Genomic DNA, 23,467 nt, shown 5'->3' on the forward strand with positions numbered 1-23,467 from the left:
GTGAGCACTATATATCAGGCCAACTTCTCACAGTTGCTGGCGAGCTTGATGGACCATTCGTCGACTGAGAGGCGAGACCAGGCTCTGGTGAATCTTGTAGTGGGTCCAGTCGGTGGAGGCTTAAGTGTGGTCCAGGTGAAGGGGACCAGTAAGTGGTCCGTCCATGGGAGCGGAATTGGTAGTCCAACTACAAGGTCTACACAGTTGCTGAACACAGGGTCCAACAGGTGGCCCTTAACGTGAGTTGGGGTTTTGACATGTTGGGTTAGTTGCAGAGCAGCTAAGTCATCCACGAGCGTAGTGACTGTATGATCCAATGCAGAATCGAAATGAAGGTTGAGATCACCTAACAGAGTGAAATTAGAAGTGGTACTAACGCGTTACGCCACAATCGAAGGAAGAAGATTGTGGAATTGCTTAGGGGGGCCTGGGGGACGGTAGATAATTGTTCCTGAGAGGCAGTTATTGGGGGAAAGTTCGAGACTGAAGGCAAGGCTCTCACAGTCAGGAATGGTTTCAGGAGTAACTCAGCAATGAAACTGTTCTTTATAAATGATTGCTAGACCTCCTCCTCTCCCCTCAGGTCGGTCCTGCCGAGTGATTTGGAAGCTTGGAGGGAGGGCGGTTACTAGGGCAGGGTCGGAGTCTGTGGTGAGCCATGTTTCCGTCAGGAATACTATGTCCGGCATGCGTTCTTCTAATAGTAGGGCAATTTCCGCTCTGTGTTTCGGCAGGGATCTGCAATTTAGCATAAACATACGGTAGTCGTGTGTCAGTTCTGTGGCCGGCTTAGGTTTGAGGGTTGATTTGCATTTTGGACAGGTTTGTGGAATGTTTTCAGCGTGATAGAGATGCAATAGGCAGTTCATAGCAGGGGGCCTGAAACTGTGAAGGGTTTCAGCACTGTAATACCTGGGCTCTTGTAACTGAGGTATAGGGGGTATGGCCCTGGGCCCGGACTCGGCGCGGACGAGCGCAGACGAGCTTGCCTTAAGCGCGCCTTCGGCGCGCAATCGTCGCGCCCGCTGCGCTCGTCCACTGCGCTTCGGGTAGATATACATGTTTATGGGGCAGAGGGAGGGTACAGGGGGGCGTGGCCTCAAAGTGGGCGTGTCCCGTGGCTGGGCGTGGGTAATGGCGGCAGAAGTTTGTCAGAGATTCTCCCTCTTCAGCGCTAATTCCGCTGTGTGGGGGTGCCTGCACCAAGTAGATCGGGTGCCAGGGAAGCTTGGTGAGTGTTTTAAAAAAACAATTTCTACACAAGTTTTAAAAGGTGAAACGAGCGATAGTGACTACTCCCGGCTGAGCCTCAGGAGGTTCCAATGGTAAATACGATGCTTGTATTCAGCGCGCTTTAAGTAGTTGTTGCGGGGGGCGTGGCCTCAAAGTGGGCGTGTCCCGTGGCTGGGCTTGGGTAATGGCGGCAGAAGTTTGTCAGAGATTCTCCCTCTTCAGCGCTAATTCCGCTGTGTGGGGGTGCCTGCACCAAGTAGATCGGGTGCCAGGGAAGCTTGGTGAGTGCTTTAAAAAAACGATTTCTACACAAGTTTTGAAAGGTGAAACGAGCGATAGTGACTACTCCCGGCTGAGCCTCAGAAGGTTCCAATGTTAAAAAGTATTCTGCTAAAGTGTATATATGTGTGTCTAATACAAGGGAATGATAAACTCTTCTGAGGTTTAAGTGATAGTGTTAAGTACAAGTCCTGGGCTACCTGATGGTATAGCATACGATAGCTGTGATGTTAATTTGTGAAGCTGTGTTGTTTATTTGTGGTATGTTCTCCGTGTGAGTAAAGCAATAAATACAGACAGTATAGTTGCACAAATAAATTACTCTTTGAAGATATAAGCTGCGGGATGTAATCCATAGCAAGCATTGATTGAATTAGATCTCCAGGATGTTACGATGTTGTAAGGTAAGGTGTTGAACTAACAGATGTAGATGATGCACTATAATATGATGGTCTGTCAATCGGTCAGTCCTATACAATTTACGGTAAGCAAATACAGGTCAGTGGCTGTGCGCCCCACGAGCAAAGAGAGGAAAGAATTAGTTTCCTATGTGTGGGGAAGGTCCAGTGGTAGATGAAAGGGGTGGAAATTATACATGAAGAGGCAAAGCATTCCCATCCCCCACAAGAAGATAAAACCGTAGAAACAAATTAAGGTGGGAAGGAGAGAACTATCGAGGGATTAGCCCTGGTCAGAGGAGAACAATCCCACAAAGCATTACAACGGCAGCGCTCCTTGCTTAGTGGTGTCAAACAATCTGTCCAATAACTGCAAAGCAGTTGCCATCCTGCACACACATTCCTTTACTACAGGACAAGCATGGGCTCTTTCCTATTCATTCATCTAGCATGTCACCCAATAGTCGGGTGAGTGAGGGTAATTATAAAAAAAATTTTTTTTTTTCCACATTTCACTTCACTTTAAATCTGCTTTACCTAGTCACTCCTTTGTTGTTAATTATACTCTTTCCTATTCATTCATCTCTCAGCAGAATTAGTTCATGGAGAAAAGAGCTCAGCATCCATCAGTCTTACTTTAATGTACTTGAGACAGACCAAGGATCCTGCCATGAACACAGGACAATGATCTGTCCCTCCCCAGTGAGCCTAAAGGGTACTCTTTTATTTATTTATTTATTGGGCTTGCGCGACAGCTACCCAAAAAGGGTTTCCCGGTGCTAAGAGATACTTAACCACATGAGCAGATCGTAGAACTCAGGGGAGAGGCAGGAGCAAGTTACTGGTTGAAGAGCCAGGTCTTAATGGCTTTGCGGAAGTGGATGTAGCGGGTTTCCAAGCGTAGGTGCTGAGGGAGGGAATTCCAAAGCTTGCAAGCAACCATCCGTTTAGCTGGGCAGAGCCCATGGATGGGATGTACAGGCCATGTATATATCAGAGTACAGCAAGTCAGCGCTTTGGAAATATAAATCGTTCAGGTTTTTGTTGCCAAATGCATTTAAGGAGCTTGCATAAGTGCACAGAGTATCCACTGTAATATCTCCCTCCTGGTTTGATGCATGTTCATGCCTCTCCTTGAAAGAAGTGCTACCTTCTGCAAGGAAGGATCAGGGCCAGATTGGCCTTTGAGACAATCAAGCAGTGCCCAATGGACTGATTTTTTATGCAGGTGTGGGCTGGTTTTATGACCAGCTGGGGACGTTTTTTTACTGTTGATCTCCCTGATTTCCCTGATATTACCAATTTGTTTAGCTATCTGCTTCGCTAATGGGGGCCACTTTTATTTTGGTGCCCATGCCTTGTTTCTGTCCCGGTCCGACCCTGGGAAGGATCAGTGAAAGTACCATGGCCTGGCTACTCCGGTGTAACCAGGATGTGGTTTTCTGCCTCACAATCAGGAAGTAAATAAGCTATGTTGTTGAGGCCACGGGAATAAACAAGAATTAGCGAAGCTAGTAGGTCTCACCTATCCAGTTTTATCTCTTTGCCGATCGTTAACATCATTAGCTAAAAAATAAAAAAACAAATCCTTTCCTTTCAAACAGCCACACACAAAAAATAGCATTGCCACCTTAGTGATGTATCCAAGTGCATGCATGCGTTACCATGCATGCACTTATGTGTCATGACATTTCTTCTCTGCATGGCAAATCTCAGTTTGATTTAGTATGCATGTGCATGTGTCACTCAAGTAAGCCAAACATGAGAAACACGTCAGAACCCAGCTTCAATCAAGGGAGCTACAGCAATAGGGTGACTTATACCGAGGACGACATTTGTATGTTTATTTTTAATTTAGCATTCCAAGATGGAGGACACGTGTCTTGGAGCAGTAAATTAAACAATAACAAGTGTAAAAACGCATTATGTGGAAACGCAGAAAACGGAAACTGCTGGGCCCTCCGAAAAACACAAATTTAAAACAAATGGAAACGGAACATTGTGGGATGGAAGAGCAACGTAGAAGCAGGGAAAACTACCCAATGCCAATTGAGCAGCGCGGTGTGGAGGATTGGTGAACAGGGAGGGGCAGAAGATACGAAGGAGCCGGGAGTGGGAAGATTAAAAAGCAACATAAAATGCCCAGCGGAGCGATAGAGGAGAGGGAAGCAACAGATGAGCTGGGGTGGAAGAAACACAGAGCACTGAGGGGAGGGATTTTGAGAGGGGAAGCAAGACAAGGAGGAAGAGAGAGCAAGAACCACATACACTCCCAAGAGGTGCAAAAAGATGAATACATAAATAGTGCCCTAAATGTAAGCATTCGAAGCATTTTGATTCTACCAATCAAAAGTGTGGTAAAGAAACTATGCTCCAATGCAAGTCGACACCTATTAATTTTGCTTTATGAAGATGACATTTACCCTCTAAGTTCGCCAACCTAGGTTGTGTCAAATTGCCGAATACTGAGAATGTATTAAATGCAGGGCACTCTCTGGTATCCATATCAACTTGGGGAGGTCACAAATATTCCCTCTTACAACCAATTCGATACAATTCACAGCAGAATTTCCACTGCAATTGTTACCTGATGTGCTTAAATATCGTGGCATCTAGATGCATAGAAATAAGGAGGCGTCATACGTGCAAACTACGGTACTGCGCACAGCGTACTCAATGACCAGGTCACACAATGGATATGACTTCCGCAGTCACTAGCAGGTCAAATAGGATTTGGGAGTAACATCATAACATCATTGAGATGTCAGTATTTCCAAAACCGGTGTTATTATTCCGGACTGTACCTCACCAGCTCATATCAGCCTTTTTCGCCTAACACAAAGCTCAAATGGTCAGGCTGGCATGGGTGGGGAAGCCACCTAGAGTAAATTGCAAGACCCTTACTCTGCCATTCCATTTGAGGAGAATTCGAGGCACCTGACATGGAATTGTATTATCTGTGCATGCAGGCAGACTTTGCAATTTACTGGTACCACCCCCACCCATCCCCCTTTCTTCTACATCTGGAAGGGGAAATGAACTCATTGTCGCCGATATCCACATCCTCTTTTATTGAAACTCCCTCCATTAAACATGTAGTAGTCCCATCCACGGTCCAGTGCACGACCAGAGCATGGCAGACGCTTTGTAGGAAGGTAGTCACAAGGATTGCTTACTACCCCGCCTCCCTATAAGCTGCCACCCTCTATTGAGAGCCAAACATGAGAAACACGTCAGAACCCAGCTTCAATCAAGGGAGCTACAGCAATAGGGTGACTTATACCGTGACGGATCAGTTCTATATTTAACAGATTACATGTGAGACTCCCCAGGTTCCCCATGACCATTTCACAAATTTGCAGATACGAAGTAGGTGCAGACTGGATATCGCAGGATTCCCTAAGAAGCACTCAACGTATGCCACCCTAGATAGGTTACTGAATGCTGAAACAACCAACCATTCGGTTTGCATACCTTATTGTTCCTGCCACGGGGAAGCTCCCATGAGTTCCTAGAGGGCTATGCTGGGTTGGGGAAAATTGCTGGCACAGGCGATTTCAGATGAGGAATTGAATGTTTGTTGCTACCAAACTGGCTTGATCTCCTCTGGCATTTGGCTTCGAGTTATTCACTAAAAGTTCCTGTTCCTATACTGATTTGGGTTGAGGGAGGAAAATAACTGTGTCAGAAATTGTGCACTGGGGGTGGGTTTCCTTAATCTGGCATAGCCTGGTAATTGAGTACAACACTATTGGAAGGAGGTTTTGGCAGCACAGTCAGCCATGGTGGAGAGTATGGGCCAATCAGGCCCCAATGTTGACCTTCAGGGCATTGGTAGAGACATATAGGCATCGCACAAGAAGTTCACTGCAATAACCTTGCTAATAGCTAAGAGTCTGGTGCAAGTTTTCGACATACCGCTTAATAAAAGTCGAGTAGACAGGAGCAGGGAGAAGTGGCTTTATTCATGCAACCACCGACAGGTAAGAGATGTTCACAGCAGCATGTCCAGAGCAAAAGAATAAGATCATATTTTAATACAGAACATAATGCTTAAATTTCACAGGGAGGTGCCTGTGCCTGCTTGAACAACCAGTGTACTTATCTTCCTCTACGGAAGTAGGACCAGGGGTAACAGCAGTGCAGTGAGAAGTCTCAGTGAATTTAACAGGCCTGGACATACTCCAAGTAAAGCCATTGTCCAGGATTACTTCCTAATGGAAGTAATGGTAAAAGGGCCTAGGAAATTAGACAAACATTTGTGACCATGTTTAGCCCTTTTTACTATGAAACGGTCACCCAGATTCCACTTCTTCACTCTGACTGGCATTTTATTATCATACCGCAGTTTGTACCTCTGCTGGTAGTCAGCCAACCTGATCTTTCTCAAATCATCAGACACGACTCTCTCCCTCCGAATAGGATGCCATACTGGATTAAGCTTAGAGTTGGTTACCCTGCCTCTCAAGGCTTCAAACTGAGATTTTTGAGAAATGGCATTGAGAACAGTGCGGTGCGCCCACCAGATTTCCCTCAACACACTGCTGAGAGAAATCCTGGAATCCAATGCCCGCTGGGCACAGCTTTTGATAACCCTATTCATCCTTTCTGTGAGACCGTTGGCCTATGGGGAATATAGGGCTGTCTTTTGATGAACAATTCCATGATCTTTAAGGAAGGCATAGAACTCAAGGGAGGTGAATTGCACCCCGTTGTCAGTAACAATTATTTAGGAATCTCTTCCAACACAAACACATCTTTCAAGAACTCGATCACTGACCTAGAGTTAACAGCACTCATACAATTGGAGATCACACATTTAGAGGTGTAATCGACCTGGAAAACAACATATCTCTCATGAGAGGGCATCAACTCAAATGGACCAATTATGACTAACCCCAACTTGGTCCTTACAACATCAGGGACCTCAACGGGGGACAGCGGAGTATGAATGGTGGTATGAGACTTGTCATTAATAGCACACAGATGGCAGTCCTTGACCGCGCTCTCTATCACTCGGTCCATTCCAGTCCACCAATATCTTTCTCTGACAGGTGCCTTGGTAAGACTCCTACCTAAATGGCCTTCATGAGCTAGATTCACCACTTTCCCTTTTAGTTCATCAGGTGGAACCACTCTGTCGCCCCTCATGAGGTATCCTTGGCAAAAAGTAAGATCATCTTTCACAGCCCAGAAAGTCTTCCAATCAGAGTCAAGATCTTTGTACTCCGGCCATCCCTTAGAGATGACAACTTTAAGGGAGGAAAACATTCTATCATTACTAGTACAAGATAACCATTCTTCCCTTGATAGCGAGGGTTCAGACAGACAATTCCCACACTCAAACTCCACAACAACTTGTTTGCTGCTTAAAGGCAGACTTATTACTTTGGCCTGAGATATATTGCACACGGAAATTAAACTCTTGTAGACCTTCGCTCCATCTTTTCAGCCTAGGGGTCATGTGGTCACTGTTATGACACGAAAAAACGTGGACAAGGGGGTGATGATCGGGGCGATGATCTGATTTACCAGTGAACGGAATTCCCCAAAGATAAAATGTTAAGTGTTGTACTACCCAGAACACACGTAATGTCTCTCTTTCAATACAAGAGTAGTTGACATCAGCTTCTCTAAGAGCCCTTGAGGCAAAGGCTACAACTTTCTCCTCTGCATCAACCATTTGGGAGAGTACCGCTCCAAGTCCCTTCAAACTGGCATCAGTAGTCAAAACCGTTTTTAACTTGGTGTCGAAATGCCCCAAGATTGGCATTTTGCCAATTTCTGATTTAAGCAACTCCAATGCTGTTTCACATTCAGGGGACCAGTCAAAATGCACCCTTTCTTTAACAAGGCCTTAATAGGCTCTACAACACTAGCGAAATTTTTAACAAACTTCAAGTAGAACTCGGCCAATCCCAAAAAGGATCTGACCTGTTCTTTGTCTTCAGGTGCTGGAGCCTTACTAATACTCCTTGCAAGCTCTAACTTGGGTTGTATACCGTCTCCAAAAATAACGTGCCCAAGATAGGTAACAGACCTTAGCCCAATGTGACATTTCTCTCTCTTGACTGTGAGCCCTCTTCCTTTCGACCTTTCCAAAACTGACCTGAAGACAACACCATGTTCACACTCATCCTTACCATGAATCAAAATGTCGTCTTGGTAAAACAAGACATTTGGTAGGTCCCCCAAACCATTTTCATAATACTCTAAAAGCATGCCACTGCTGAGGCTAACCCGAAGGGCCTCCTCAGTAATCTCCCAAAGGGGTTACGAATGAAGTTAAATGCCTAGAATCCTTATGCAGCACAATCTGATGGTATGCGGATGAAGGTTCTAGAACACTAAAGATTTTGACTCCCTTCAATAGACTGATAGACTCTGAGATATTAGGTAAGGGCTGGCAGTCCACCCAGATCCACTCATTTAGTCCGCGTAAGTCCACACACATTCTCACAGCGGTCCCACCATCTTTGGGAGCCAAAACTACCGGAGCCAACCCCTCCAAGGCCTCAATTTCTTCAATCACCCCCAATTTTAGTAATCTATCAAGCTCAAGCCTCAACAGCTCAACCATTGGATTCTGCACTTTTCGCACCTTGTGCTCACATGGTTTAGCTGCATCCTTCAAGATGATCCGATGCTCGAAACCTTTGAGGCAACCAAGAGTGTCAGTAAACACCTCAGGAAAATCTTCAAAACACTAATTTGCATTATTCACATTGTCAATCAACATGACTTGGTCTTGCAGATTTTTGGCACAAAAGAAACTACAATTAGAAACAAAAATGCATGACAAGCCTTAAAGTAGTTGCAGTCACCCTTGTAAGAGCAGCTGATTATGAGAGATCTTAGTATTTAGATGTTGCTGATGCTGAGAACTGAAGGCCTTTGTTTCGGTTTGGAGGGAGGTTTGTAAGGAAAACCAATAAAAAGGACTATTGCAGACTTGTGCCACTTTAATTTAACCCACGTCTTTCTAATGCCAACAATAATTGTTATCTTGAACCAATGAACTGGCCTAGGTGCACAGGTATTGGTGAACTTGCTAGACTACGAGTGTTTTGCTAGAATCACCTAACGATGCTCCTATTTTAGAGTGCCTAAGATTGATTTTCACAGAGTATTCCAGCCATAGTTTGGGATTATATTGATAAGAAACAAAATACTATGTGAACCAAAATCAAAAACTCGGACATCATCCTGGAATCAAAGTCTCTTAGGTCCTGTTATAATGATCTTCCTGAGCTATCTCAGGGAAGTCTACAAAATCAGCAGAGCAAATTGTCTCAGGTACTTTACAATAGCGATACACATCCTGATGGATTCACTCAAGCACATGACTCAGGTGCTGGTGGTCCCTGTTAGTCAGTGCCTCCAAAAATGTAAAACTCAGCTCATGACATATTTAACAACTAAGATATTTGGTAGAGTGGTGAATGTTGAGAAAATTCGGTGTCCGAAGTGCAAGGAAGTCAATGCGTATCTGATACATGTGATGGCAACTTGTCCTGCATCATGTCATTTTTTGGGAAAGGGTTTTTAGTAAAACTAGCGATTTATGTAATATTTCTTCATAACAACCCAATAGACATCCTGCCTGTCATTCAAGTTCTTCAATCATATACTTGTCATAGATTTATCATTTTGGATCTAGTGATACTTGGTTGCAGTATCCAGAAAACAGCCTTAAAATAAGTTTCTTCAGGTTGGTATCAATACCACGTAAAAAGCTATTGGTATGAACATAACCTAAGTGTTTTGAGCAGCACCAAACAGAAATTCTATTTTAAACTGGTAAGTATGAAAGAATTAGAGTAGTAAATTGATTAATAGGGATTACCTTTCATTTGGAATCTATAATTTATCAGATCCTTAGACAAAAGTTTATATGTTGTTCAATCTGAATAGGATAAGCAACAGTCAGAAAACCTGCCTTGCTTTGTTATATTGTGTTGATTTTTGACATTATAGTCTATGTACCTACTTTGTAACCTAACTTCAATTAATGAAAAATATATACTAAGGACATGTGCGTAGAAATTATTAAAAACTCTGAAAAAACAACCAACAAAATACAAACCAGACCAATAAGACTGGCACTGTTTGTCGAATGCAAAATATAGTGTGTGAACATAAGGACCAGGTTTGATTGACAGAAGTCAATTTAAAGCTATGCGGTTTGGAGGAAAAGAGAAGCAAAGGGCGGATACCTAGTGGCTCATGGTATGTGTTAAATGCATTTAATGTGCATGTGATCACCATAATTCCTTTGAAGAAAAGCAGATTCGGCTTGATAGAGTTGGGGTTTACATTCCATGAGACACCAACCTGGCCATCATGGAGTGAATGGCTTCGTCCAGCAAAAAATGTCTTGGGTTGGTACCAAAATACCATGTCCCATATAAGGTTTCCTGTGGAGAAAATTGAACGGCAAGAATGGCTAGAACAAACATTTGCATTTGTGAAATGTAAAGAACAGATAACACTACCATTAACAGTCTCTTAACTGTACCATATTACGTTTTCCACTTTTTGTGTCTATTCTGTTTGAATAAATCGCTTGCATAACCAGTTCCATGTAAAGTGTTTAACCAACTTAAAGGTTTGGTGCACTCTATATAAAAGGGCTAGTACATAAATCAAAATATATCTGCCTATAATAATTAAGAGGCTGTACTTTAGCAAGTAAGAGTCTATAACACAAGGTTATAGGCAGACATTCAAAGCGTCTTTTTGTGGTGAAACTCCCCAACCGTACAAACTCGCATCCGATTCTATCTCCATCCCTGGCATCATTCCAAAAATCGCTCGACCGTTCCAAGCATCCAGACTCATCAGCCACCACTCCAACTCCTCCTGAGATTCCTGATTTATCACAATCCTCTGAGAATACCTCACATCCTTCCTTAAATAATGTGCCTTCAGCCTCTGCAAAGCACGATAATATAGAGGAGCTGGGAATATTGCCTGAATCGAAGAAGACAGAAGACCCAACAGACGTGCGAACTGTCTCAAAGTAATCCATTCTGCAGACTTCACTCTCCTTCCTTCCTTCCTGATCGTCTTCACCTTCTCCATAGGCAACGTCAACACACAATCCCACGTCTGTATCTTGAAACCTAAAAACGTCATCTCCTGGTTTGGAACCATACAAGACTTCTCCCTGTTCACAACAAATCCCAAATCCCAAATCCTGTATTACGCTCACCGCAAACTCTATTTGTTCTTTCGCCAAAAGTCTCCCTTCTGCCATAATCAGAATATCGTCTAGTTAAACAATCAAACGAATTCCCCTTGACCTCAACCAAGCCGCAATTAGCCTCATCACCTTGGTGAAACACCAAGGAGCTGACGTCAATCCGAAAGGGAGACTTTTGAACCTCCAGAGCCTTCCCAACCACCTGAACTGAAGGAAATCTCCCTGATCCTGACACATCGGGATCGTTAAATATGCATCCTTTAAGTCCAACCTCGTTAACCAATCCCCTTTTCTCAACAAATCTCTTAACATATGTATCCCTTCCATCTTGAAATGGTTGTAAACAACCCAATCGTTCAACTCCTTCAAGTTGATTACCGGTCTCATCTTCTTGTCTTTCTTTTCCACAAGAAACAAATTGCTTATGAAACAACTTTGCACCTCCTCTGCGTACTCTATCGCTCCTTTCTTTTCCTCTCCAACTCCAACACTTCTTTTGTTACTAATTTTTCCATCTCTTCTGAAAACCTTAACACCTCTGGCACCCTTTCCTGAACTGGCACACTGATAAAATCTATCCTGTATCCAACCACAGTTTCCAAAACCCATGGATCCTGTGTTATCTCTTGCCATCTGGAAACAAACTGGGCTAACTGCCGCCCAATTTTACTTCCATATATAAAGGGTCTTGTAAGCAACTTACCTGAGAATCCTCTTGGTCTCCTATCTGATCTTCCTCCTCTTCCTCTTCCCCTCTGTCTTTGTGGGAAGAAACTTCCTTGATTGGTCCTCTGATAACCAATCCTCCTGAATAACCATAGCCAAATCCATTTCCATTACTTGCTCAATAGGGTCTGTTACCTCTTCCATAAAATTCTCTGGTAACTCCATTTCCTCGGCCGGGGAACCGACCCCTTGTTCTCCCGGCCCAACCAAAAACACGCCTAATATCGTTCTGAGCATTTTGTAAAGTATTGAAAGTACCCACGTACTTAGACATGTCCTTCACAAAATCATCCCCGAACAGCAGCCCATTGCTCTGCTCACCCAATTCCTTGCCAGCCAAATCTGCAAGTTTTGGATCTATTTTAAACAAAATACTCTTTCTCCTTTCCAAACAGAGTGCTGCGTTAGCATTTCCCAGCAATCATACAGCACGCTGAACCCATTGACGCATTTCTGCCACGTCAACACCAGTGTTATTAGTATGTGCTTCTTCGCACAGATCAAAAATCTTAGTTAAGGGACCCAGAATATCAAGCATTCTATCCTGACATCCCTTCAATCCTTTGTCTAGACCCCTTCTCGGGTCTCTTCCCCCTTTGTTATTCAAAAAAGTTAACATCTTTTGATCTAATTCTGGCGTGAAGGCCACTTTACTATTTAGAGTTGGTCTCGGGCACTCCGACCTCAGCCGAGTTCTTACTTCCTTTGGCATCTCCCTCCTGATCCAATATCTTATGTACTTGGCAACATGTTCGACCGGGGACCACTGAGGAGATAGTGGATGTTGAATCAACAATGGGTCAAACATCTGTTCTCCTTGAGGATCCACAAAATCCTCAAACTCCAATTTAATCTCCTCATCCAACTGCCTTTTCTTTACCTTAACCTCTTCCACATCAGAATCCTCCATACTAGAGCTGCACGTGAGCTCCACATCCCCACTAGTCAAACTACTATCACAAGCCACAGTACTATGTTCTTTTCTCTGAGCCTTTATAGCACTCTCTCTGGCCTTTATAGCCTTCTCCTTCCTTAATAAATTTTCCATTTCTTTTGTTGTTTTCTTCTTAATCACATTATTCTTCTTCTCCTTTCTTTTAACTCCTCCAGAAGAAGTATCTGCCTCTAACTCAACCTCCTCTGTGGTGTAAAAACCATCCTCCTCACCAGTTCCCTGTCTGTTCTCACCTTCCTTAGCTTTCTTTGATATTTTGCTCTCAAATCTCCTTTCCATACAAGCACAAAACTCTCCAAACTTCTTTTCCATAAACTCTTTCATCCTTTCCTCCACACCCAAATATTCTTTCTCCATCTTTCTTTCCTTTTTCTTTCAAATTCTCCTTTAATAACTTATTACTTTCCTTTAATTCTTCCCTTTAATACTATCCAAAGTACTTTCAATCAAATAAATGCCTAAATCTAAAATCTCCTCTCTCAAAACCACAAACCGACACCTCCCTTTGACCTTCCGAACTTCGTCTGACTGAAACTGACACCGTTCAGTCAGACTACAAAATTCCTCCCAAAATATGGCCGACCACGTCTCCTAATTAAACACCTTCCGATTCCCAATCTTCTAAAATGGCCGCCGCACGTTACGTACGTACGGCGGCCCCTAATGCCCAGAAAGCTAAGCCTCTCTCCTTCAGTGCACTTCAGTCCCCGCGCTTCTCCCCTCAACGTTCCTGAAGCTGCCTCTCCTCACGCGCCTGTTCCTGACGAAACGCAGCATGCGCGCAGCATGCGCTCGTGACACATCGATACACGATGCCCCCCTGTTACGCAGCAAGCGCTCGAGACACTTCCACAAGCTCACCACCAACGGCCAACTTCCCAACTGTACCTAACTAAAGGTAATCGGTTATATTTCCAAACATAAATCTTCTACAATACCTCACCAAAACTTTCCATCTTATCATTAAAAAACACAAAATGTCCTTATTTATATCATTTCACACGTTTGAAAACAAAAAACGCTATTTTTTCCTCTATTATTTTTCCACTAATCTCTTATCTTACATACATATTCCGCTTATGATCCCAAATTAAATTTACCTCAAACCAGCTAATTAATCTTTCTTTCCAATTAACTTTAGACAGAGTAATAAAACATGGTACTTATCTTAGGTTTGAGCAGCAACAAAAGAGGAAGATGGCTGCTGCTCAAGGGGACTTATTCATGTTCTAAGTTCTGGAATGTTTTATAGTATTTTAAGTTCTAGATACTGTTGCTGCTGTGTTTGGGCAGTGATAAAAGGGATATATGCATATTATTAGCCTCCGTGCCTTTTTTAATAAAATCATGATTTTCTTTACATTAAAACTGTGGAAAATCTGCATTACATCTCCTTCATCTTTCTCTCCCCATTCCTTACTCCATAAGGGTTTATCCTAGATAGGCCACCTGAGTCACTACTTCCCCAAGATGTTTTCTGTGTCTATTGGAAAAAGACAACCCCTATAAACTGGAAATATCCACTTTTTTCCCTTGTTCCATCCATGGGTTAACTGGTTTATCAAGCAGTGGTACTTTCTTTTTACAGGGTGGACTTGAACCTCCCTATCTTATGAATGTTGTGCCTGTTGTTATAAATATTAGCCGCACTCTGCCCTGTGATTTTCTTTCAGCAAGAAGACACTGTTTGTAGCTTGTTACACAGGCTGTGTAGCTCAGGTTGTGTGGTTCACCAGTCATATGTTCTAGTTATAGGTAAGTGCATATGCAGGTGCTGGGGCCTGCAATGTTTTTTCAGTAAGGGCATTGTTTATTGGCGGTGATAGGGTGGGCAGTGCTGGGGCTCATGGCACACCTGTATGTGGAGAAGTGCAGGGGCGTCTCCATTAATTATTCCTAAGGGGCGATTTTGAATGCACTTTTCTAACAATCAATAAGTCAAAAATATCTGATCCTGGAATTGTTGCTAATTTTGGACCACACTTTTAGTTTACTTCTGACCATTGGAAAAGAGAGGTACAGGGTGCCTGCTCTTCTCATTTTCTCACTCAAAAGGTGCAATTATTCATGTGGATATACATGGGGCATGTATGCTTGGTTAAGGAAGCAGCCACGACTAGAGGAGCAGCACTTACCTAGCTGTTCTTCAGTTGAGACTTAAGACTGGTGAGTAGTCAAGTTCCTTTTTCTATCATCTCTGATTTTTTTAAAAAAGAGAGGGGTTTTCTATGCCTGTTTTTCTGGTTAATTCTATTTTATTGACCTATATTAATTGGACCAGAATATTCAATTGTTTAAAATATGGGATCAGTCGTATGTTTTTCTCATAAAATGTCCTCAATTTCTCAGGAACCCATTCTTCTATTTAACAGGAAATGTTCTTTCCTTGGGCTGATATCAGTGGTGTGCCTTCCTTGCACAAGGATGGGTAAACACTTGTAGAAGAAAACCCACTACCTTCTCCCTTCTCAAGCGAGGACTACCTGAAAAGCGTGAAGAGGATTGGGGAAGGGGGTGGGAGGAGTTTCATCTGCCCCCTCAGACTGATAAATATTTGAAATAGATGTCGAAAGCACAAAGTCTTATACGGAACACAGGGAAAGGTTCTCTGCTGCCCACAGTCTCCAGATTATTTAGACAGCTCTCAGTTTTCGGTATTTTCTCTTTTTTACAGCTTCTCTTGGGCATCTCCATATTAGGAATAGGAGCAGGGAGGTTTTCATGGTGATTCTACTCCGGAGGGAAGTATGCACAGAGAAAAGACGTGAAGCCATTATTATTTCATACCTATCTTCTAATCTACTGTTGCCAGCTGATGAGGAGCAGCCTTCCATTAGTGGGTATTGGATTTGGCAGTTTCAAAAACCTTCTTTTACTAAACTTCCAGTGATCCCAGCTGTCGATAACCTTTTGAAAAGGGAATGAACCCCCTAATAGGATAGCAAGGCTGAGTTTTGTGGATAGATTAAATCCTTTGGCCATGTGAGATTTCAAACTTCCTTAATCGATGGTACTGATCCTCTTCTGGCTAATTTGTTTGGGCAGCTTTCTCTTCTCACAAAGGACATTATGATTTCTGACCCCATTGATAAGAAAACTGAGAGGGCTGTGAAGTTTGCATATGCTGGGTTGAATTTGTCAACGAGAGAAGAGATATATGCAGTATATGCTTTTCAGTCCCTGATTAATAGTTTTCAGACACAGTCTTCAGATATTCAGTAGGGAAAAGGCTGCACTCAGTTTGGGTTGCCTGGAAATCCAAGCAAAATTTCTATTATACATTGTTTAATCATCTCAAACATCTGCTATGGCTTCTGGTCGGATAGTGGCAGCTATAAGCCACTTACATTTGAGAGGATGGAAGGCAAATGCAAAACAAAAGAACTATTTCTAAAGAATGCCATTTGATGGGAGTAGACTGCTGAGAAGAGCTGAAGAGGTCTTCCATAAGTCTTTTAAGAATCAGAAAAAAGTTTTCTGAAAAGAATAAGAATAAGATCTTCTTTGCAAAGAATAAGAGGGGTAAACATGAAGTATTTTTAGAATACATCTTGGTTTCAGCCTAAGGGTGCCCCACAGCAATGGCTCCTGTTGGAAGCCATCTGAGGAAAATTACATCAAAAGCAGTGCCCTGACTACGCCATAGTAAAAGTGCACATGATTCATTTTCGAGTGGCCGGGAGGGACAGGTCATCTACCTCCATTTCTAGACCTCTGGAAACATTCAGCAACTGACAGATGAACATTTAAAATTCTTTCTCATTGATATACAACTGATTTTCTTCTGTCTTCACCGAGGTTTCGTATCGCCTAGACTCCTTGGCCATACTTTTTTTAGCTCCCTTAACTGAACAGTTTTGAAGACAACGTTACCCTGACCCTGGACTATATTTCCTTACTTTACATCAATTGTGCTTGTCACAAGGATCAGTAGATTATTCAACCTGCTCTGTTTGCCTCTTCATACTCTCAGATTCATCTTATGAACGTTATAAGAGGTTTGAAAATCTATCTGAATAATAAATACAGAGCTTTTAGACAGTGTGACAGATTGTCTGTTAACTCTTGACCAGAAATGAGAGGGTATGCCTTCCTAATCTATTACCAGTCGATGGATCAAACTATTTCCCTTGTATTCTTGGACTCAGGGACAGATTCTCCAGGTACAGTGCATGCCATTTCTACCAGAGATATTGCTGCTTCATGGGCAGAATGGGCAATTGTTCCAATAAAGATATTTGCAAATCTGGATTAATTAAGGGTAATCTTCATTCTTCTTCCTTGCCCCAGTACATCCGATCCCACTACCATTCCTACCTCACAGCTTTCATCAGTGTTTCTAATAAAGAGCTTGTTATTACAAGAAATATAAAAAGGTGAGTTTAGGATTTATAGAAAGGGATTGTCTATTTCTAAAGGAGAAGCAAAACAGCTTGGAGAGTGGGGACTCATGTGGTTGATACAAGATATGCCTCTTGGAGTAAACTACTAAGTAATTAACTGGTAATCAATTAAGTAATCCTGGCATTATTTGTAAAGAACAATATTGAACACTAACAAAAAAGATGGATTTTCAAGTTGCACCAGGAGACCCGTAAATAGACATTAAAATTGGTATTTCGAAGAGGAAACAAAAAACTGGAAAAGAGACAGTCAGATGTTTACGCCTATGTCAGCAATGGCTCCTCTCGTTTCAGGGTCCCCAAACTTTGGATCATAAATGCTTCCCTCTTTAGAGACGCCTGTCATTACCTCAACCAAATGTATTTGGACTAATGTGAGCAATTCAATGGCACTTTATGGTGCCAACCTTTTATTTTTAGGTCATATAATGTGAATTAGGGCTACCTGTTCTTTTCTTAGCTTTACTCAGAAATGTGTGTTTGAATAATATAATGAATGTTAACAAATTTAGGTAAACATACATGAAATGCAGCACCATGTTATTTCCTAATTAGCTAGTTGTTTACTTCCAAAAATTGAGTTTACAAAAAATGCCTTTTGCATGTTGATAATTTTGATTTTTGTAACTTTTGTGTACCATGTTACCTTTATTAAAATATATGTCAGTATACAAGACTGATTGTTTACAAAAGGCAAAATTGCAGCTACGTTCCACATCTACCTGACTCCATCCAGTCATTTGTAACAATGTAGCAACTCCTCGCTTTTTAGCCAGTACCATTGTGCATGCCTTATTAAGCTACATTTATAATTATAATATCAAAATGAAAACCCTAGAATGCAAATCGACTGGTCGACTAGGTCAAAAATGACATGGACGTTACGGTGTTTAGAAAATGTACTGTACCTAAATTTTGCTCAAGTGATTACGCTATAGTTCTACGCTACTATAAGAGAAGCATGCTAACACAACATAATTTTGAGACGTATCATGATGGGGAATGAGTTTGGATACGTCCCTCATTGTTCAGCAAGTTTGACACACCCACAATAGCCTGTGAACTCCTCTATTTTGCACCAAACGAACAATTAGCAGATAATCACATTTAAAAAGTAGAACTGTTATCACAGACCCTCTAGATGCCAAAATCAAGTTGTGTTATCAGAAATGTCAACAACTGTGAGCATAAATAGCGGAGAAATGCATTGTGCAGAACTTTCTCTCACACATAATGATTGTGGAAATGTTAAAAAACTGATAAATGTACTTATTAGTGGGATGACAAGCCCAGCACTAGTGAAAACTACTGACAATAGTAAATGTCAAAGCATCCTACACTCTGACTTATAAAAACAGTGACTGATGTGTGTGGGTTGACATGGCTGGGCTGACATGGCTCACAAGAAAGATACAAATAGGTTTGGTGCCTTGTCACACATTTTATACTCAAACTTTATAATACATTTGCGTGAACTGCTTGTCTCAGACAAGCCAAGCAGGGAGGGAAAAGGGAAAAACTAGAAACATAATGGATTTCGTAAAAAAACAAACATTGTTTAGGAAACCTAGTAAGCTGTGATTTGTCTTAATTTCATACAATTTGGTTTTTAAGGATACATCAGCATTAAAAAAAAATAGGCACTGGACGAGTGGTCACTTGCGCCAATCGCAAAAGTTAGTTAACTAATGGGTTCCTGCATTCGAGAGGCAAAATAAAATATCATTATAGTTGGAAGGGAAATGTCAAAGAGGGGTTTCAGGTCAGGTCTCCTAGTCATCCAAGCAGTTGGAGGATTGCCCATCACTCACTGATAGATTCCTTGGGACATGCACAATAAGAAAGTATCACTTTTTGCAATGCTTCCCTGTGATTTTAGGATCATTACTAAATGTGAGCTGTTGGTTGCAGGTGGGGTCCAGGATTTACTTTTCACCATGAAAAGGAGAAAGGCAGGATTGGAGAAATAACTGAACAGTTTTCTTATAAATATTGAAAAACAGCCTTTTAAATGTTCTTGATTCCTTAAACGTGTAAACAGGAATCCGCACTTGGAATCAGCACTTGGATCACACCAAAAAAGATCCTGGATACAGTGATGAAAAAATGTACTATTTTGTCTTGGTACAATAAAAGGTAAATGTAAAGATATCAATTGACAGAGTCTACAATCACCCTAACATTAAAATAATTAAACAATCACCCTAACATTAAAATAATTAAACAATCAGTAAATCTAATGTCAAAACAGTTCATGTTGATACAAAAATGTTCATATTTAGATTCGTTTTACCGAATGTGATTCTATCAGAGTATCTAATATTCAAGTTGCGCAACCTAAGACTCACCTTGCTGCTGAAGTTTGTAGTCCGTTGAGTATGCTTTCCCTATGATATTCCACACAGGCCTAAGGCATCCAAAAAGTCCTTCTAGGAATCCACCGTTTCCACTCCCACTGCGGGTGAAATGTATTTTAATGTCTTCAGTTGAAATATTGTTCCCTCCATCCCTTGTGGTATTGTTCCCCTGTGGTCCAGGTGTTTCAGCTTCTTCATGCTCCCTCAGTTGTAGAACAGTGTTTTCAAACTGGTCCCTTGAGTCTTCACTAATACTGGTCAACCCTCCAGCTATTATTGGACCATTTGAGCTTTCAACATAGTCTCCCTGAAATAAAGTGTTCTCCCGCATGTCTTCAAGAATCTCAATTGAAGCATGATTACCAGTGTGTGCGTGCTCCACGCAGGACTCAATAAAGTGCTTGTCTTCATTCACAATTTCACTGATTAAGTTTGGAGACGAAGACCAGCCTAGGGGCTCATGAGGAGCGGCCATAGTACCATGAGTGTGCATGAGGTGGTCAAATTGGGGCAGGACTCAATTATATCTCCTTGCAAAATGTCCTTGTGGGAAATTCCACCAACATCTGGAACAGAAAGAAAACCAATATCATAAATCATAATGTGCGAGGCATAACACATTCATCAGCAAATTATATTTAATAACAAATAGTATTCATCTATAGTTTATTAATTAAACAATTGTAATACAATTTAAATAGTTGATACTGATTTTTTAGACACCAAAATCTTTCAGTCATGTTTTCATGAACGCCAATTCATACGAACGACTGTGGAAGTGGATGGGAGACCACACACCATTTGACCTCTTTTGACAGCACAATGTTGACCTTTAATTATGCCCTTATCTATCCAAACAACATCCTACTTGTTGCTAACCAGCTGGAGAAAGACAAAGGATTGGATTATACATAAAATAAACAGTAGTCCTCGAGCTCCGTTTACTTTCTGTTCCTTCAGCAGGTTTCACGACCCCCTGAGGGTTGGCAGTGGTAGTGGTAGTGGTAGCGAACCAAAAAGCACATAGCAGTTGTCATATATGGGAAAATCCATTTTAAGATCTAAACTGATGAGTAAAGAAATGCAATAAAATACTAAGAGCAATACCTGCCTCTCAGGATAATAGAAACTAGAAATAACATAACATGATATGACATTTGTAAGCACACATTCACCGCTACAGGGTGGGATCGTTTACAACGCGGTGTTTACACCGCAGTGCCTTTACAACGATGCTATTACAACGCAAGTCGTTACTACGACTTGCGCTGGATGGCGCTGTTGGACAAGGAATGTTGTAATTTTATATTCCAACACCTTCCCTACTGTTACGTGGACTGGTGTTTGAATATAAAATTCCAAAATACGCGCCCTCCAATGCAAGTTGTTGTAACGACTTGCGTTGTAATGCCCGCGATGTCAAGTACCGCGATCTAAAAGATCGCGTTGTACTGACATACAACCCCGCTACAGGTATCTTGGCGCTGAAAAATAGATGTTTACTGTTACCCAACTCAATGGTATCTAAATCATAATTAATCCCAATTCTTACTATCACACACTTCAAAATATATGACTACCCCTCATTAGTGGCTGCTGTGTAGGTGTAGTGGTGGAGCGGGTGTTGGGGACGACTAAGGGGATGTGGGGGTAAAACAGATACAAATATTTAAAAAGAAAAATAAATTACCTTCTGCCTGCAGTCCGACGCTATACTCCATTTCCTCTTCTTGCTGCGGCCGAGAATCCAAGCCTCCCCTGCGACCAATCCCGATGCTGCTTTCAAGGTAGAAAGCAGTGTCAGGATTGGCCTGCGTGCTGTGAATTTGCGCTCCAAGGTAGCCTGTGCTTTGCTGTCTCTAACCCATAACGCAGCTGGGTTGGAGACAGTTCAGTGCTCATGTGGACGGACACATGTGCACTGAAAGCTGTGCTGCCCACCCCTCCCTATCCCGACTGCCCTAAAAAGGCCCGCCCCCAGGATGCAGCATGTAGAAGTTAAAAAATCAAAACGATAATAAGCTTTGTTTTGTTATTGCTTTACTTTTCCACTTTTGAGGATGGCGGGGGTGAACACTACTGCTACACCTATGCCGTTATCAATAAAATCTCCTCGTAATAAACACCACAGTATCACAGTGCTTTTCTCTTTGCAAAATTTCATATTTATAAAGGAATCAAAAGTATTTGTTCACAACACTACTGAAAAGACACTGGGCAGTCTGATTAAACATGAATCAAGGCTGAAAGCCCTTCCCGCAACCATTCACAGGAGGCGGCATTGGATATAAAAAAGTTATTTTTAGCTGGCTTTTTCCTTGTAGCTATTTTGGGACAATTTAAAAGTTAGAGAATTCTTAATTTCAGAAAAGTTTCAATCTACATTAAAGTATATTTCTGTGTTAACCGAGGTATTAACCGAATTGTAAAAATACACAAACACGGTTTCCTAATATTAATCGAGCACTCTTTATCTTCTGTTCTGAATGTGCTCTTAAATTCTCCTGGCAAAAATAGTGGTGGAATCTACTAACGGCTAAATAAAGCACCAGCACAATTGCCTGTGTAAATCGTTCTTGGTGGTCTATTTCATACTGTGCATTACTAGGCATTAATAATTCATCATTCATTTTCTCCTACCCTGAAAGTAAGCTAAGTGTGGATGTTTGCTTCATAAGTAGCATAGATGTAGATCAGCTCACATTTTAGTGTGACCACTGGGTCCAGACCCCAATGACACCCAACACTTTTACCCTCTACTGTTTTTAAACAAAATAGTAGAGCCATTTGTGATGACCACACTTCTTCTCCCCTTAGAAAATGGGTTTTAACCATTACTCCAGGGGTCTTTAACTGAGAAATAATCTAGTTTTAATCAAACATAATTTTAAAATGCTTAATATCCCTTGTTCATTAATGTTCTCTATTAAATTGGGTCAAATGCTCCTTCCAACAAGCAATTAACATTCACAAAATATATATTCCTATAAATATTTAATCATACTTGTCAAGAAAATGGGATTACACCAGTATTATTCCTAATTCCAATTAGTTATTTAAATGAGTGCATAGCTGGCTTTCTCTGTTTACAGGTAGAATCATACCTGCCAGCACTAGATGCCAGAAATAGTTGAATAAAACTTAACATGGGTAAGCCTGCATCCATTTTGGCTTAAGTGCAACTATTATGTAAGTATGCTTTTTACAAAAACAATATTTCAGTCATGAAAGTATATGCAGATGTAGGGATTAAAGTCAATACATTGATTGATGAAAGGTGTCATTTCCGAGACTTGACAACAGTGTGTACACTGGAGTTAGCCCATGTGTTTTGTGGTGCTCATTAGTGGAGCATAAAGCTGCTGTAGGGTGATGTGCACCCAAAGGGCACCACCACCTTAAGTAAAGGGTAGGTACTACTCCTTCACAGGCTATATGAAGACTGACAGTTGGTAGATGGAGTTCTAGCAATTGGCAAGGGCCTTCACTCGCTCACTGAGTAAGTCTCATCTCTTAGGGGGTGCATGGAGACCTAGTGAGAAATAAATGATGCCCTCTGTGAGGCAATTTTACATGTCACATAAGGTAGTGGCTACCTGCATATAAGACCGCCCCGACTTCCCTGCCCTTGGAGAACATCATGGGCTGTAATTCAGAGACCCTCATTGTAGTGACAACCCTGACTGATTTCCGAAAGTAACATAATTCAGGAAAGAGCCCTGCCTGAAGGCAAAACACTGACCACAAGCAGCTTATCTCTGTTGCTTGTCATCTATGCGTATAGATCTGTCTGGATGTATCTAACTCCAATTGATGGTACCTATTTTGTTTGAAGCAAAATCCACATATTGAAGCTTCGGGGACTTCTCTCCATGTTCTGTACCTAGGTTCATCAGCAAGCACTATGAACC

General features: G+C 41.8%; 1 protein-coding gene across 2 annotated transcripts in view; it reads right to left on the bottom strand.

The window, feature by feature from the left end:
• MAP3K13 (mitogen-activated protein kinase kinase kinase 13) overlaps positions 1–23,467 on the bottom strand; it is a 624,460-nt gene that overhangs the window by 248,964 nt on the left and 352,029 nt on the right. For both annotated transcript variants that reach the window (XM_086955435.1, XM_086955436.1), the window contains one exon: positions 19,548–20,122. In XM_086955435.1, the coding sequence (XP_086811561.1) occupies positions 19,548–20,049 (502 nt within the window). In that variant the 5' untranslated portion in view covers positions 20,050–20,122. The remainder of the gene's footprint in view (positions 1–19,547; positions 20,123–23,467) is intronic.

The sequence above is a fragment of the Lissotriton vulgaris genome, chromosome 2_1 (genome assembly GCF_964263255.1).
Source record: "Lissotriton vulgaris chromosome 2_1, aLisVul1.2, whole genome shotgun sequence".
Classification (NCBI taxonomy): Eukaryota; Metazoa; Chordata; class Amphibia; order Caudata; family Salamandridae; genus Lissotriton; species Lissotriton vulgaris.